We start from the raw sequence: 15,969 nt of genomic DNA on the forward strand, positions 1-15,969 counted from the left end.
ATGTTTTAGGTTCGCTTTTAGCCAACTAAAAATTGAAGTAGATAAAACATGGATAAAACCAGGATACGAGTTTCAATTTGTTTGACAAATTCGACTTTCTTGGTAGGGATATATTTACCGAGCATTTTTAATTTTTCTAAGTCAATGGATATAGAGATATGCATATTTTTATCAATATTGTTTATGTTTTTCGTCAATACAGTATTAGTAAAGTAGGTATATTATACCTATTTGAAAGTCTACAATTAATACCCATTAATGTTTCTGTTGATTATAACCTATTACTGATGTATTATTGTTAACATAAAATTGCATAAAATTGCTAATGTTGCTAATGAAATGGTTTTTTATTGCAAACATTATCTATTTTTTCTATATTATTTTAGCAATAAGTCAGTTAATAAGTTATAACAAAATAGAAAGTTTAATGGATAATAAGTTTTGAAACATAGGTACAATATAATTTTACCAATATTGTATTGACGTAAATTAACAATATTACTAATACATCTCAAATTAGTACTTTCCTGAACGTCACATTAGCAACGTTTCAATAATATTGTGTTTTTCAACCTTGCACTGCAATTTAATTTGGCGGAAGATATTAAGCTACCCTGCCACCTTGCATAAACCTCCCTACAATGAAAAAAGCAATGTTACACCTTGCTTTGCGAAGTTTTGGCAATGTTCCAGCAATAAATTATGCTTGTTGGGTAGTTATCGATATACCGATAACTATCGATAGATCGATAAGTACCTCTCGATAGTTATCGATATACCGATACTTATCGACATATCAATAACTAGAATATATCGACAGGTGAGTTGCAATACTTATCGATAGATAAAATCCATTATCGCCCATCCCTAGTTGTGACTGGAAGCGAGGGTAGTTTTAATACTCGAGACTAGTATTTACATTCCTGAACACTCTCAACCATACCGTTTTCCCGCGCGTCATTCATTTCCCAAGTGTGACCATGCCCTCGTCCATCAGGTCATCGTCGCCCAGACAGCTGGAGCTTCGGCTCGAAGCTCTAGAGTTCACAATGTGCACGCTGACGGAGGGCGAATGGGGAAACGCCGGTGCTTTGCTGAAGTCCAAAGCCTCCGTATCGATGGTGGTGGTTGGGGCGTATTTCGAAGCCAAAGTCAGGCTGTGTAGGGCTTCGCTAGCGGACGGGTACGGATTGAGCGGATCCGTGGTGCGAAACAAGTCTTCGGTACCTGAAAACGGGGCTACTTAAATAATTTTATCTTACAGAATACGAATATGGTACAAGGTGGGTCAGTAATACTGTAAAGTACAGGGTATCCTATTTTTGTGTGTTTTATGACGTTTCTCGTATATGAGTAGAGATACAAAGATGCGGCTTTCACATCACTGTGCTACTTCTTTATGCAACTAAAGATGATACGCAGAGATTTGTCCTAGACTTTTTAGTTTAGTATTAAAATGTTTTTCGCAGCGGAAAACTAGTTACGCCACTGAATTCTACGTAAAAACTATACGGAACTCAGTCTTCACATTTTCGATAAGTTGTAAGATAACAAAGATACGAAGGGGGTTGAAAAATGCTTAAAATTCCCCTGTATTCGCCCTGTATTTCAAGAACTAAAAAGTCTAAGACAAATCTCTGTGTAGCATCTTTAGTTTCATAAAATCTTAAGTTATCTATCTCTTATCTCTCATATTATCTTTCTAAATATAGCTTTTTAGGCGTTGCAAACCAAACTGTCATAGCCTCGTTAGTTTTCATGATACATGGTGATTTCGAAAATATAATTTCTGACATCCTCGTATCTCAGTTGCTACAAAATTATCGTAGCCTTTTTACTTTTTTTCCAAAAAGGTAAAACAACTGTTTATAGAAAATTTTAGGTAAAATCCAGTTGTTTAGTTTTTCGTTCATATTTTCATTTTTTAAATATTGATCGATGTTTTTTTACTGAGACACCCTGTATACATATTAAAAAATAGCATTTTACAAGTTCTCAAAGCTATATTGTAGTAGTATGGGACTATTTTACTAAACAAAAAATAGAGAGAATCAAAATCAGTTTTCATAGTACACATTTATAATTGGACATGCAAAACAATGCTGCATCTTATCGTTTAAGTTTGACGATAAGATCGTAAGCAGTAATAAAAGTTTTGTTCTATATATTTCATGTTATTATTTGTAAACAATATAAACCTTTTATTGTATATAACCACAGGACCTCGAGGACTTTTTAAGTGATTCATTTATCACGTTTTTGGAAATTTTATAGCAATGAATGAAAGAAATAATAAATTAGTTATTTCATAACTACTAGTAGTAGTTATTCCCAAAATCTAAGTTATCTTTTCAACTCATCTAAGATATCCTAGAATTAAAATGCTCCATTATTCATTCAATAATAACAAATGCAACTCCATTCAACAAAGTAATGCTACTTGAAAGCATGCTTTAAAAAGGGAATCATACCTATATCTATCTATATGATACTTTGATCCATATCTCAATACTATACTAATTTTATTAAATGTATTTGCCAAAGTATAAGCGATACCAATTAAACTTCTAGTTACGTAATCGAGGCCGCGATTTTCAAATTCATTGTTGCCAACCATGGCCATATTCGGCGCCGGGCTGACTAACTGAAATTTAAATTTCCCGCTGGAGATTCAGTGGTAGCTCAGGTAGCTGTAAAAAATGTCAAGTTGCCACATTTATTTATTTCTTTCCTGACATTGTCGTTCGTTTTGACACTTTAGTTTTGTATTACGAGTTTTTGATTTAAATGAATTGTGTTGTGATTTGTAATACTTTAAGCTTAAAAAATTTTATTAGCAGACCTTGCAGTCGAACATTGTTCTTTTTGAACCTCTTTTAGTGTGAAGTGTACCAGATAGCTTAACAGGCGCTGCAAAAAACTCATGGCAACCTTATTAGAATATTTTGAACAGGAAAACGGTAGTAATGGCCCTTTATGTTCCTTAAGTGTGTTAAGGAAGTGAGTTTTGTTGATGTAAATAATAACTGTTTACTAAGGGCTGGCAAAGGTTAGTCTTGGGTCGAGATTTCCGTATGTAAGAAGAGTACAATGCGTTTATAATGTACTGAACAAAGAGAGAACACTAAATACTTTGCTAAACGTACGAAATAAACCGAGAAATTGCGCACATTGCTACGAGACGTGGAAGGGGATATAGCAGATTTGTCGCAGTCCACCGGTCGACCCAATCAGTACCTCTGTCAGTACTTAAAGTTCTAGGAAAAGGTGTACATCATGCGTTCAGCTTCACGATTTAATTACGTTTCGCGATAGTTTATTTGTTTATTTATTAACGAGTCCTTGTAATTTTTCCTATAGCTTGAAAATTTCTATGTGCAAGTTAGAAATATTTGCAGTTTTGGTAAAAATAAGTGGAACTGAGTTGGTGTTCGACAGTGGTCGCGCTATTAGAACTCTGAATTCGAAATGAATCGATATCTCAAAATCTATTAAAAATAATTGATTGTAATTTTTTCAAAAATTTCTTAACATTCCTGCTATATTTTCTTCGCAGACAGTATGTGAAATTCTGTATAAATAAAAAAGTTACACGATTGCTGAAAATTGCTATGCACTAAAAGTAAATGGATGGGTTGTTTAAAATTTTTGAATAGACCTTATCGAATTTTTCTTATTTAAATATATTGTAAAAGATCTGATCTTCAAAATAAAAAAAAGTTTCAATATCTAAAGTGGTTCTTAAGTTATGGTGTGTTATGTGTTAAAAAGTTGAGTTTTTAAATTATCGCTTCAACTGCATCAACTGACGTTTTATCGTTATAAAAAAATAAAAACCTCAACGATATCCTTATAATTCCATTTCAGATGTTCAGAAACATACCTAATGATTTTATCTGGTTATCTTTTCAAAAAAAAGTCATTTAAAAATAGCGGTTTGAGATGTGATTTTACTCTACCTGATAGGGAAAGGCGTACCGGCAACGCCGCAACAGCACACCGTCGCATTTCTCTCACTCCGACTTAATAAGATCCCTATGCGATTTACTTCCACACATGTCAGTACCGACCCAAAAGTGACAGTTGCCAGCACGGTATATATTTATAATTAATTTATTTTTGTTTCTAAAAATATTTTGATTAAAAGAAAATAAGTAAAAGTGCGCAACGTACCGCCAAGCTTAATCACGCGACTAAAAATTTATTTAATATGAACTATATACGACACGCACCTAAACGACCTTGTATAGAATAGCTATCGCTATGGCGCTGTTAAAACTTTATTAACTACAACACTAAAAAAATCAAGAGTATACAATGCGTATGTTAGCCCAACCCTTTGTGTTAGTTAAAAAGAATATACACAATCATACTTACGCTTTTATACCATACAAAAATTCACATTTTGGCAACAATAGTTTTCAATTTGAGGCCCCTGGAAAAAATAAGATTAAAAACTAAAAATAAAAAATTTAAAACTAAAAATAAAAGCGAGTCTTACTTCTCTTACATAGGCATTGTATACGAATGTACAAATATCAACTTGGAAATGGAATTAAGCAAATTATTTAGGCCAGTAACTAGGTGGGAAAACAAGATGATTGTGAGTGCACATAGTTAAAATATATGATGCCAAACGTACACTTAAATGCACAATGAATTTAGAAATAAAAACTTACCAGAGATATTTTGTGTGATGTCCTTTTTCTTATCGTCGGAATCTTCACCTTTGGACCCTCCGACAAGAACGCTCGACATGTTATTCCTAATTTTCTGATCTAAAGAATTCATCGGAGGTATAGCTATCGGATATTTAATTTCATTCTTCACCATATCAAAGAGCTTCGTATCAACGGTACTCCGGTTCATGTTATTCAATTCGTTCTTTTTCTTCTCTTCCGATGTCCGGGCTGATAATTTAGGTATTTGGAAATTCGTATCTAAGGTTTTCATCATACCTTCCATCATAAGAGAAGATGTGTAAGGATCCATCATTTTAGGCGGTAATTTATAAATACTATCTAAATCGTTTTGTGTGGGGCTCGATTTTCCGCGCTCTTTTAACGAGGAAAATATCGATTTCTCTGAGGAACTTTTGTTTTGTTTTAATCGGTCTTTACTTCTATTTAAATCTGCTACGGTAGATCCGAATTTTGGAGATGTAGTTGGTTTGGATATCGTCTTTTGTAATCCCGCTACGCTTGCTATTTTTGAACTACTGTTACTACTCGAAGGTTTATTTGAACTACTTGAAGTTTTTAAGTTGCCACTAGATGCGTATGCTGTTGTATTGCTGTTAGGTATACTCGACGAACTGCTACTTTTTTGTACTTGTTGAGGTTTTTTCGAAGCTGGACCGCTATTAACACCTGGTTTCAGGCCGGTATGGATTTTAGGAGAACCGCTGCTAGTACTGACGGTACTTTTAACTAAACCACCGCTGCCACTTAAACTACTACTACTCGAAGACAGACCACTAGATGAACTGGACTTGTTCTCTTTAGTTCTAGGTTTATTAATGGTTAACTTCATCCCGTCCGAACTAGTTTTAACCATATATTCCGAATTTTTTGTATCGCCCGTCACTTTTCCACTACTCTTACCGTCTTTATTTGGCACTTTACTACTAGGCTTTGAACTTAAATCCGTAGGAATATCACTGTGTTGCGCATTGACTTTTATATTTAGTTTATCTACTATGGCGGACAAAGAACCTTTCCTATTTCTTAACAAATTTTGACTGGACTTAGAATCGGCACTTGGAGAAGGAAGGCCATCTGATGTAACAGCTTCGTTACAGATATTTAAGTCCAGGGGTTTGACTTTTAACGAAGACGATTTGCTTTTCGAACCACTAACATTAAATAAGCCCCTGCTCTTGTCTTTGTCCCTTGAACTATCTTTGTTCTTGCTTTTCTCGCTCGAACCTTTACTAGAAGGCGAATTTGAATTTGCCGCGCTTTTTAACGTCGACATGCTGGGTTTGCCGCTTCCACCGGCTGAAGGGCTGGTTCCGTGATGCTTTGGGCTGGATATACTAGCTAAACTATGTTTGGGACTTGAGGAAACGTGAGCTGGCGAATTTTTAGGGCTGGGACTATGATGAGAACTGGACTTGTTCGGTTTCATCAGATTTGGACTCAGTTTCCCTGACAAAGACAGAGGACGGCTAGAGGTTGGCGAAGGACTAAATTTTCGTAGCATGTTTGGCGATGTGGGTGTCGAACTAGATAGAGGAGGACTTTCGGCTGGTTTTATGCTGACGGACACCGGTTTGTTTAAAGGATCTTGTTTAGGTGGTACTTTATCTGGCGGTCCCATAGGACTTTCGTCCCTTTTCCTTTTTCTTCTTTTTTCCTTTTCTTCCCTGCTACTTCTGCTGCTCTTCTTTTCTCTTTTGTCGTCACTTATTTTCGTCGTGGTCGTTATGGGAGTTATCGTGATGGAACTCGAAATAAGTGATGTTACAGCTTGAGATATTGGTATTATCTCAATGCCGGGTCTTTTTTCTGTGTTACTTCCTGTGAATACCGGCGAGGTAGATGAAGTAATCGGCGTAATACTTACATTTGGAGGCACTGAAATCAATAACTTACAATCTTTACATGTTCCTTTAATATACTATTTAACTTACCTATGCTTTTCTCGCTAATATCGGATACAACACTGGAAGTACTGCTGGGCGACGGCTCGTGTACATTTTTTTTAAGTGGTGCGCTCGAAAGAATCTCATTCATGTCAACTGTTTCAGGCTCTCCGGAAGTTTTATCCAGACTACCCAAGAATTCTGATGAGTCAATATTTGATAATTCCAAATCAGAGTGAGATCTATAGAAGTTTAAAACAAAAATTACAGATATATTGTGGCCACAAAAACATGTGTATACAAGTCATGTGTATCATTAATATGTTGTTATACTTGCAGCGTTATACAGGCGTACCATAAATTCCGCAACAATTGAAAAAAATTTAGTTTTGACACATTATGGTCATGGGAAGACTGTCATGATAGCAAAACATCGAAAAATTCAAAGAGAAATGCACCAAGTTTCATAAAATTCAGGGACTAAAAAAACTTAACTGACTGCTAACTTTTTGGCCACATTGTAATATATTAGAATTAAATAGATATTCAATGAAAAGAAATAAAAAATAATTAAAAATAGTTAACGTTAATTTCGCCTTAAACACCAATTTAACTAATAATTTAAAATTTAATGGTAGGTATAATTTTACATATTAATTTTAACGAAAATTATAACATAACCATAACATGTAAACTTAAAATACCCTATTGGCAACGCTCGATTTAGGTTCCCGATTTCCGTATGTAAGAAGAGGACAATGCATTTATAATGTACTGAACAAAGAGAGAAGAGTGAAAACTTTGCCAAACGTATAAAATAAACCGAGAAACCCTGCACATTGCTAAGAGACTTGGAAGGGGATATGGTAGCTTCATGGCGGTCAACAGGGTCGCGCCGCATAAAATCATAAAATTGAAATCCAGTACTTAAAATTCTAGGGAAGGTTGTAGTTGGTTAGGTTAGGTTAGGTTTTCAGGATTTAATTACGTCTCATTATATTTTATTTGTTTATTTAACGAATCGTGTAATTTTCCTTATAGGTTGTGAATTTTTAAATGCAAGTCAGAAATAAAACAACGACCCTAAAATGTTTAGAAGTTTACCGCTTTTGGTAAAAATAGGTGGAAATGAGTTGGTGCTCGACAGTGGTCGCGATATTAGAACTAAAAAATCGATATCCCGAAATCCCTTAGAAATAACTGATTGTTTTCTTTAAAAAAACTTTCTTAATGTTTGTGCTATATTTTCTTGGCAGACAGTATGTGAAAATCTTTACAAACAAAAAAGTTACGCCATTGCTGAAAATTGTAATGCACTAAAAGTTGATAAACGTGTTTTTTAACTTTTCGACTAGAAAAAAACGCAAGCCTATCAATTTTTTCTCATATAAACATCTTGGCGGGCATCCGAACTTCGAAACGGAAAAAGAAAGTTTCAATATTTAAAGTGGTTCTTGAGTAGTTATCGCGTGTTATGTGTTAAAAAGTAGAGTTTTCAAATTACCCTAACAATATTCTTAGAACTCGATTTCAGATGCCCAGAAACATATCTACTGACTTTATCTAGTTATACTTCCGAAAAAAATTGACGTGATTTTACCCCACTAGACAAGGAAAGGCGCACCTGTATCTCCGATAAATGTGGCAACGCCGCAACAGCACATCGTCGCCTTTTTCTCCCTCCGACGTAATCAGATCCAATAGCGATTCGCTTCCACGCATGTAAATACCGACCCAAGAACAAGACTTGCCAACGCGGATTATAACTCTTTATATTTAATAAAAAATAATTCACCCAGAATTTGGTGTAGGAATTTCCGTTTCCTGCGATATGGGGGTGCTTCTCGACGTAGAATCGCAACTTGACGTTTCAATCAGTTCCGAATCGTCGCTTATTCCCACCTTCCGTTTGCCACTTCTCCATAGATCGTCTGTGGCTTTGCGCTTCTGCCGCTTATTTGCTGTTTGCTTATCTGAACCTCCTGAAAATTATTTAGTTATTTAAGTGTCTTACAGTGACCGTCAAAAGTTTAATCACATTTGTTCTGAAAATTACAAATAATCTTACCTGACAAAATACTAGTCAGTTCAATATTAGTCAGCACCCCATCGGAAGGTGGGAAGTTTTGAAAATTCGACGCCATCATAGATTCGTAGGACATGCCTTGTGGATCCTAGGAGACAAAAGATTTTATCGTTGATTGAAGAAATAAGAAGATGCGCAACCTTATGAAACGATTTAGTGGCACAAAACCTGTCCGAGATGTAGCTGGCGTTACCGTCAGCCTTTCCGAGATTTAGGGATGATTCACAGTACACCGGACCGTGCCCGAGCCGGGCACGTTCCGTGATGTAGACACCGAGCCACGTCCGATCCTTCTGTATATGCAACACCGAGTTGATAACGGGGTTTGTATTAGTTCCGAGTATATTAGAAAACACAGCCCCATAGACACACGAAGATTTAATACGAACAATGCCAAAGTTCTCGCAGTTGGAATTGATACCAATTGCAGTTGATAAATAAAGAAAAACACCTGCTCAAAGAAAAAGATGAAGGATCTATCTTGTTCATTACATCCTTTCATTGTCCAGTTTTACGCACACCCTGTCGTCAAATACTGCTAAAGATTCACTAATACTTACTACAGGCATGATAAAAAATGTACTTTGTTTATATCACGACTGCAGATTGCAGTCGGAGCACCAGGAAAAGTACATTCAAGCTTTCCGCAACGTGGCGGGAACGGAGCGGATCCGAGAAAAAAATGTACGCCGGCATTTCTGGGACGGGGCACGGACGAGTTCCGGCGAAGCTCGGATAGTGCTCGGCCTGGCATGAATGTATATGTGTAAAGAACACTTGACAATGTTTGGCCGTGTCTTCACCAACGCACGGCTCGGACTCGTTACGGTATAGCGTGAAGCATCCTTTAGTTTAGCTCTGCGCAGCTGCGCGCTGATAATCGCGACAATACAGCGAATAAAGAATACTGTACCGTAGTTCTGCTTTCAGTCGACAGAATAAGTGGTTGTCGGAGACAGTGTTGCCAGAACTACTGATTAATCCGTAGATTTACGGATTTTGGGTACAGTACGTTAATAATACGTATTTTCTATCATTAAACAATTTAATATAATATTATACGATTAAACAAAATCGGCGTCACAGTTGGTTTGGAAATGAAGATCGCTGTTATTTCATATGTAAAATATTATGGTAATTGTCAATAATCGTCGTTTCCAAGCCAACCAAACGACTATTTTCGATCATACAACATATTCAGTTCATATAAAATAATTTTTATTTTTATTGTTTATTCTATGTTTAAAACTAGGGTTTCCGGAACCGGAGCCATTTGTCGGAACCGGGAATGTCGGTACCACGCCTCTAAGGAACCGGGAATTCCCGTTTTTTTTTGGTACTCTCGGTACTGGCTAATTTTTTGTTCCATGATGGCACATTTCGTCAATCAGCAAGCAAAGGATGGTTTTCAAAAATAAAATCGATGGAAGTATGTGTTTTTTAATGAAAATAATTATTAAATAATCAGTCAAAAAAAATGTAAATTCTTATAAAAACAACATAAAATATAACTAATAAATTGAGCAACACTATTTATTTAGAAGAGTTTGATTTCGGCCCCTAGAAAGTATCAATGAACTTTCGCATGTAACAAAAAATACTTTTTTAATCAGCAAAAAAAATTCCCCGAATTTTGAAAGAACCGGGAATTTTTATTTCAAGTCCCGGTATTTAACACGAATACATTTTCAAAACATAAACGCGGATTTTTCATTATTACAGATATTACACATTTTAATATGGCAACACTATCGCTTGCAGATCCTTCCATCCCGTCTTCAGTCGGTATTCCTTCGCCGGGCGAATTAGAGAAGATAAGTGTTTTATGCGTTGACCGCACAAGGATTGGTGCCTCCGCCGTACAGCACTTGAGACGTAAGGGGAAATCAAATCAGCCTTGTCACAAATTCGCCCATTCGGATGCGTATCTTCCCAATTCTTTCAATCAACAGTCTTATTTAATATCAGTTTCACTCTAAATACCTCTCTATTATATTATCAGTTACACAATCTATTGGTTCTCGAGTTATCGCGTGTAATGTGTTAAGTAAAATTTTTAAATTACCGCGATTACTGAAGTTTTTTTTATTAAAAAAAACTGGACGCCCTAGCAATTAGTGAAGTCACACCCGGGATCCCGAATCACCGTTTTTGCACAATGATCCTAAACTCTTCGCGAATCTTTGAGAACATTACCTCGTCACGAAGGGAACATTCTCTCTGTTACAACATTAGGTATTTAGAAATAACAGTTTGCTCTCCACTATGAACTAAGCAAAGACACATCATTATAAGGTTGAAAATAAACAGGTAACACGGTAAATTAACTATTGATGAAATAAATGGATTTTCTCTGAAGATTCTACAACACTAGGATTAATTCAAAGCCCTTACCTGTAACATAGCACCTTGATGGCCTGTTTGCCCTTGCCCCTGTAGACTGCCTGGTTCTTGTTTGATTTTATCTTGCAGCCCCCCGTATTCCGACAGGCCGCTGCCTGTCCCGGAGCCGGGGCCCTTGTGACCACCGGGATCGACGGAACCGAGGGGCAAACTAAAATTTTCCTGTCCAGAGTACAGGTTGCGCCTTGTGGCCTGTTTCTCCCACATTTTGATGACCGCTCGTAGAGTTACCTTGAAATTAAAATAGAAAAAAAAAGAAAAATAAAATAATATTTGTAAAAAACTATAAAATTTAATTGAACGATTCCATAGAAAACGTAAAAATACAGGGTGGTCCGAACTGTATTCCGGAAACTTCGGCAACATATTCTGCAGATAAAAATAAGTAAAAAAGTTCTTATAAATGTATGTCCTAAAATGCTTAGTTTTGGAGATACAGGGTGTAGAAGTTTCATTTTTATTTCGATTTTTTCCAAATAATTTTTGAAGTAACGTCAACATTTGGATGAAAATGAGTATCTGGGAGTATTTTGACATGATAAATTTGATTTTTATGTCAATATGACTCCTATTTGTAGGGGGCGCCACCTACATGTATTTTAATTGGTTTGAAGAGTGATAACTTTTCGTTCGTACCTGTATAAAACTACTATTAAAAAATGTCTCTTGGTAAAAAGTGCTACAAGTAACCGTTTTCAAGATATTTGGAATGTAAGTAGTCATTATATGTCATTATTGGCAAAAAATAAATATGTTGAGTAGATAGTTATTTGACTGAAATTATAAATTTGGCCACTTTTTACTTTTTTAAATTAATCATAACTTTTTCTGTTCAACTGGTCAGTTTCTGTTGAACTTTTGACCCTAAATAATTTCAAATTTATGATTGCAGTCTAATAACTATTTAGTGAACATATTATTATTATGTTTAATTTATGACCAGTATGGATAATTTCCATTCCTAATATTTCGGGAACCATTACACGTAACGATTTTTACCAAGAGACCTTTTTTACGTAAAAAACGTCGTAAATGTATATTTTTCTACTCAGTAGTTTTATACAGGTACGGGCGAAAAGTTATTACTCTTCAAACCAGTTAAAAAATATGTAGGTGGTGCCCTCTACAACTATTTAAGTCGTACCTTAGTAATCGCAGGCAAAGAGTAATAATCCAAAAAGGAATCAATTCTGCTAAGTCTAGTATTTTGGAAAATAACTTGGGTGTTCCTCAAGGTAGTATAGTCGGGCCTTTTCTTTTTATTGTATATATCAATGATCTAAGTAACATTCTGCCTAATGTAGACAGAAGTATTATAAATTATGCAGATGACACTAACATGCTGATATGAGGGGAAGACAATACAGATATTTTGAGTAAGGGTATAAAAATGTTTGAGGCAGCAAATAAATGGTTTTTGGGAAATAAACTTTTATTAAACTAAGAAAAAACCAATGTAGCAGTTTTTAGTACAAAACAGAATAGAGCAGAAAAAGTCACTAATATAAATCTAGATAAACTGGATCTTTCAATTGCAACAAATACGGAGTTCTTAGGAATTTGTATTGACGAGTTCTTGGATTGGACTGACCATATTAACAAGTTATCATTGAAATTGAACAAAATTGCCTATGCGATTAGAGTCATAAGTCAGTACATGAACAGAAATACATTAAAGATAATATATTTTGCGAATTTTGAATCTGTAATTAGATATGGAATTATTTTCTGGGGTGGGTGTTCTGTTACTGAAAATTTAGAAAAAATCTTTATTTGTCAAAAGAGAGTAATAAGGTTAATTTATAACATGGCTTCTAAAGATTCTTGTAGGAATGTGTTTAAAATTAATAGTCTATTAACAGTGTATGGTCTGTACATATACGAGTGCATCCTTTTTTTATTTAACAATAAGTCAATTTTTAAAAAACATTCACAGAATCATAACTATAATACAAGGACACTCAATTTTGATTTTCCAGTCCACAGACTTACACTAACAGAAAAAGGTGCATATTACATGTGCTTAAAATGTTTTAACAAATTACCGAGGGAAATTAAATGCATTCAAATCAACAGAGTATTTAAGAAAAAAGTTAGAAAATTGTTAATTAGCTTAGAACCATATTCATTAAGTGATTATTATAATATAGGGTTACATTGTTGTATTTGACGTCATTTCATTTTGTGTTCATTTATATTATATTTGTATATTTGAAACATACTCTGAAATAAAGTATATATTACTATTATTATTATTATTATTAAAATCAAATGTTTCATATCAAAAAACTCCCAGACACCAACTTTTATCCAAATATTGACGCTACTTCCGAAATTATTTGGAAAAAATCGAAATAAAAATGAAAGTTCTACACCCTGTATCTCCAAAACTAAGCATTTTAGGACATACATTTATAAGAACTTTTTTACTTATTTTTATCTGCAGAATATGCTGCCGAAGTTTCCGGAATACAGTTCGGACCATCCTGTATATATAAATGAGCTTAGAACTTCTTAGATTAGTAACTTTTATTTGTGGAATAAATTAGAAATTTAAAATGGTGATAATTTAGATAACATAGGTAGAAACAAGTAGAAATATTTAACCAGAACTATATATAAAAAAGATACTTACAGGTATGGAAAAACTTTTATTTAGTACTTTAGTCGCCAGCTCGGACACAATATCTGGGGCATTCGTTGGGGGTGGTGTGCCTGGATTTTGAATTCTGCAAACCAAGTTGGAAACATCTGATAAATCTATATCTGCAGTGGCCATGAACTCCTCTAGCGGATGTTCCAAAGATATGGATATTTGGGTTGAGGACAATGCACTAACTTCAAACATTGTCATATTGTCAAAACCTATTTATTTCAGAAAAAAAAATATTTACTCAATGTCTGGTGTAAATATAAAACTTATTTTATATTATAATACAATTTAGTTATTATTTATACTTACTTTGACGACTATTAGGCCTTACACAACTGCCAATAACAGTGTTAAATAAAGCTTGTTCCCTTAATACTGTTAAGATACTTGCCACTTGAGCAGGATGTGTAAATAGAATGTTGGAGACAAAAATACCATTCATATTTTTATTTTCTGTCATACAATAACAGTGAGTCTGATCAGGCAATGTCTAAAATTATAAAACAGTAATTATTTAAATAAACAACAAACAGCTATAATTATAATTACAACAAACAGTCCTTTGTTATTATTAGAGCTCATCTTTCCATCACTTGAATGATTCACAATAAGATTCAGCAGGGGTTTAGGTGTATTACTTATATTATCAATATCTGGTATCTGTTGGATTTGGTGAATTTTTCTGAGTAAAGAAACACATAATGGCATTGGTTTATTAAGTTTTAATGTAAAACAAGCTGGTACTGTTGAACAGTTCTGACTGGTAAGTGGTGTATAAGTCGGAGTACTAAAAATACATATTATAATGATATGATTGTAATGTAATTTGAATTTAGGTACCTTTTCCCATTTAAACTTCTATTAACTGTAATTAGGGTAGTTGTCGGTAACTTATGTGCTGTAGAACCTTCCATACATACAGTCACACTATATCCCAAATTCTTACTGATGATACTGTCTATACTAATTGCATCCAGTTCACTCTTTTCTATATTAAGTAAATCATAAGGTGATACAAAATATGTGAGCTTCATGGGATGACCACCCCTTCTTTTTTCTAGTATACCAACGGGAGATTTATGTAACAAATTAAAAGGATCCTTCATAAAAGTATGCAACTGAGCTAAAGTACTTAAATCGGCTTCTAAAGATTCTAAGGCAGTAAAGGCTTTACATTTCACTTTTTTCTCAGCATTTAATTGATATATTGATACAAATCCTTCAAGTTGTGTTGTAAAATCAGTAAAATCTCCTCTAGAAAGGCAGTTAACTAATTCTAAACAGCTTTGTTGCTCTACTTTTCCTTCATGATGGATTTTTACATCTTTAACCGTGCCTGTGGGGTCTAGAATAATTTCCAAATAGAACATGTCTGAGAATATAAATACACCAGAAGATTCAACAACAAAACGTAACCTAAAATAATATGTTTAACATAAAAATATCAATATAGTTTTTTAATTTGTCTTGTACAATACCCCAATTGCCGTGTAAGACTCTCCAGTCTTTCTATCATACTTTGCAATCCTGTAACTTTAATGACATGTTGTAAAGTATCCAAGCATTTTTGATGCTGAGTTTTTTCAACACTATCTAAAGCATATCTTTTTTCCTACAAAGACAATTTGTAAATAATATTTAATTATCTAGCATTTTACAGACTTACCAGTAGTGTCATTCTAACATTTTTAGAAATTTCTGGCAATGATTTAAATTGACTAGCTTTAGATCTCAACTTCTCCATTAAAATTTCTAATTGCCAGTCTTTGGCTTTATCTTTACCCGAGCCGGAGACTGGCATTGTCGTTACACCTATTTTGTTGGTAAATATAAGTTAGTAAATGTGTAATCACATTAAAAACTTTCTTTTTAATGAAATGGATTCATTAAATGTCAAGAGTCGTGAAATGAAATATTCGAAAGAATACAAGAAATACTTACTATATTGTAACTTATTCATTTTCTCTAGCATTATATACTTGTCATCAAATATCTAAAAGCTTCATTTTATCTTAGTTATAACAAAAATTATAAACTAAAACACTTTTATCAAACTTTACAGTCCCAAACGAAAAGGAGGTGCAAAAATGATAAACTGACAATATTGACATTTTCAAGGTCAGTGTATTTGACAGCCACAATTTACCAAAGAGTAATAATACTCTGTGCTTTATGGAAAGGTATTCTATGGCTACCCCCACAGAATAGGGATTTATCCTTCATATTGCAACTTAATCGGGA

The 15,969-nt window shown here is 34.3% G+C and overlaps 1 protein-coding gene across 3 annotated transcripts; it reads right to left on the reverse strand.

Annotated features, from left to right (window-relative positions):
* Positions 1-70: 70 nt before the first annotated feature.
* Positions 71-15,812, reverse strand: LOC115879117 (mediator of RNA polymerase II transcription subunit 1). 3 transcript variants are annotated; one of them, XM_030895770.1, is made up of 14 exons: positions 15,670-15,812; positions 15,395-15,540; positions 15,207-15,340; positions 14,569-15,144; positions 14,278-14,515; positions 14,038-14,218; positions 13,711-13,940; positions 11,067-11,306; positions 8,655-8,760; positions 8,382-8,568; positions 6,635-6,828; positions 4,680-6,578; positions 4,378-4,435; positions 71-1,227 (listed from the first exon to the last, which is right to left on the reverse strand). In XM_030895770.1, exons 1-13 carry the CDS (start codon positions 15,698-15,700, stop codon positions 4,422-4,424), a joined length of 4,176 nt encoding a protein of 1,391 aa, XP_030751630.1. In that variant the 5' UTR covers positions 15,701-15,812; the 3' UTR covers positions 71-1,227; positions 4,378-4,421. The 3 variants fall into 3 exon arrangements, with proteins under 3 accessions (XP_030751630.1, XP_030751628.1, XP_030751629.1); XM_030895768.1 differs by lacking the exon at positions 4,378-4,435; XM_030895769.1 differs by lacking the exons at positions 71-1,227; positions 4,378-4,435 and adding an exon at positions 4,450-4,580.
* Positions 15,813-15,969: the final 157 nt, after the last annotated feature.

The sequence above is a fragment of the Sitophilus oryzae genome, unplaced genomic scaffold (assembly GCF_002938485.1).
Source record: "Sitophilus oryzae breed Bouriz unplaced genomic scaffold, Soryzae_2.0 scaffold_1576_pilon_pilon, whole genome shotgun sequence".
NCBI lineage: Eukaryota > Metazoa > Arthropoda > Insecta > Coleoptera > Curculionidae > Sitophilus > Sitophilus oryzae.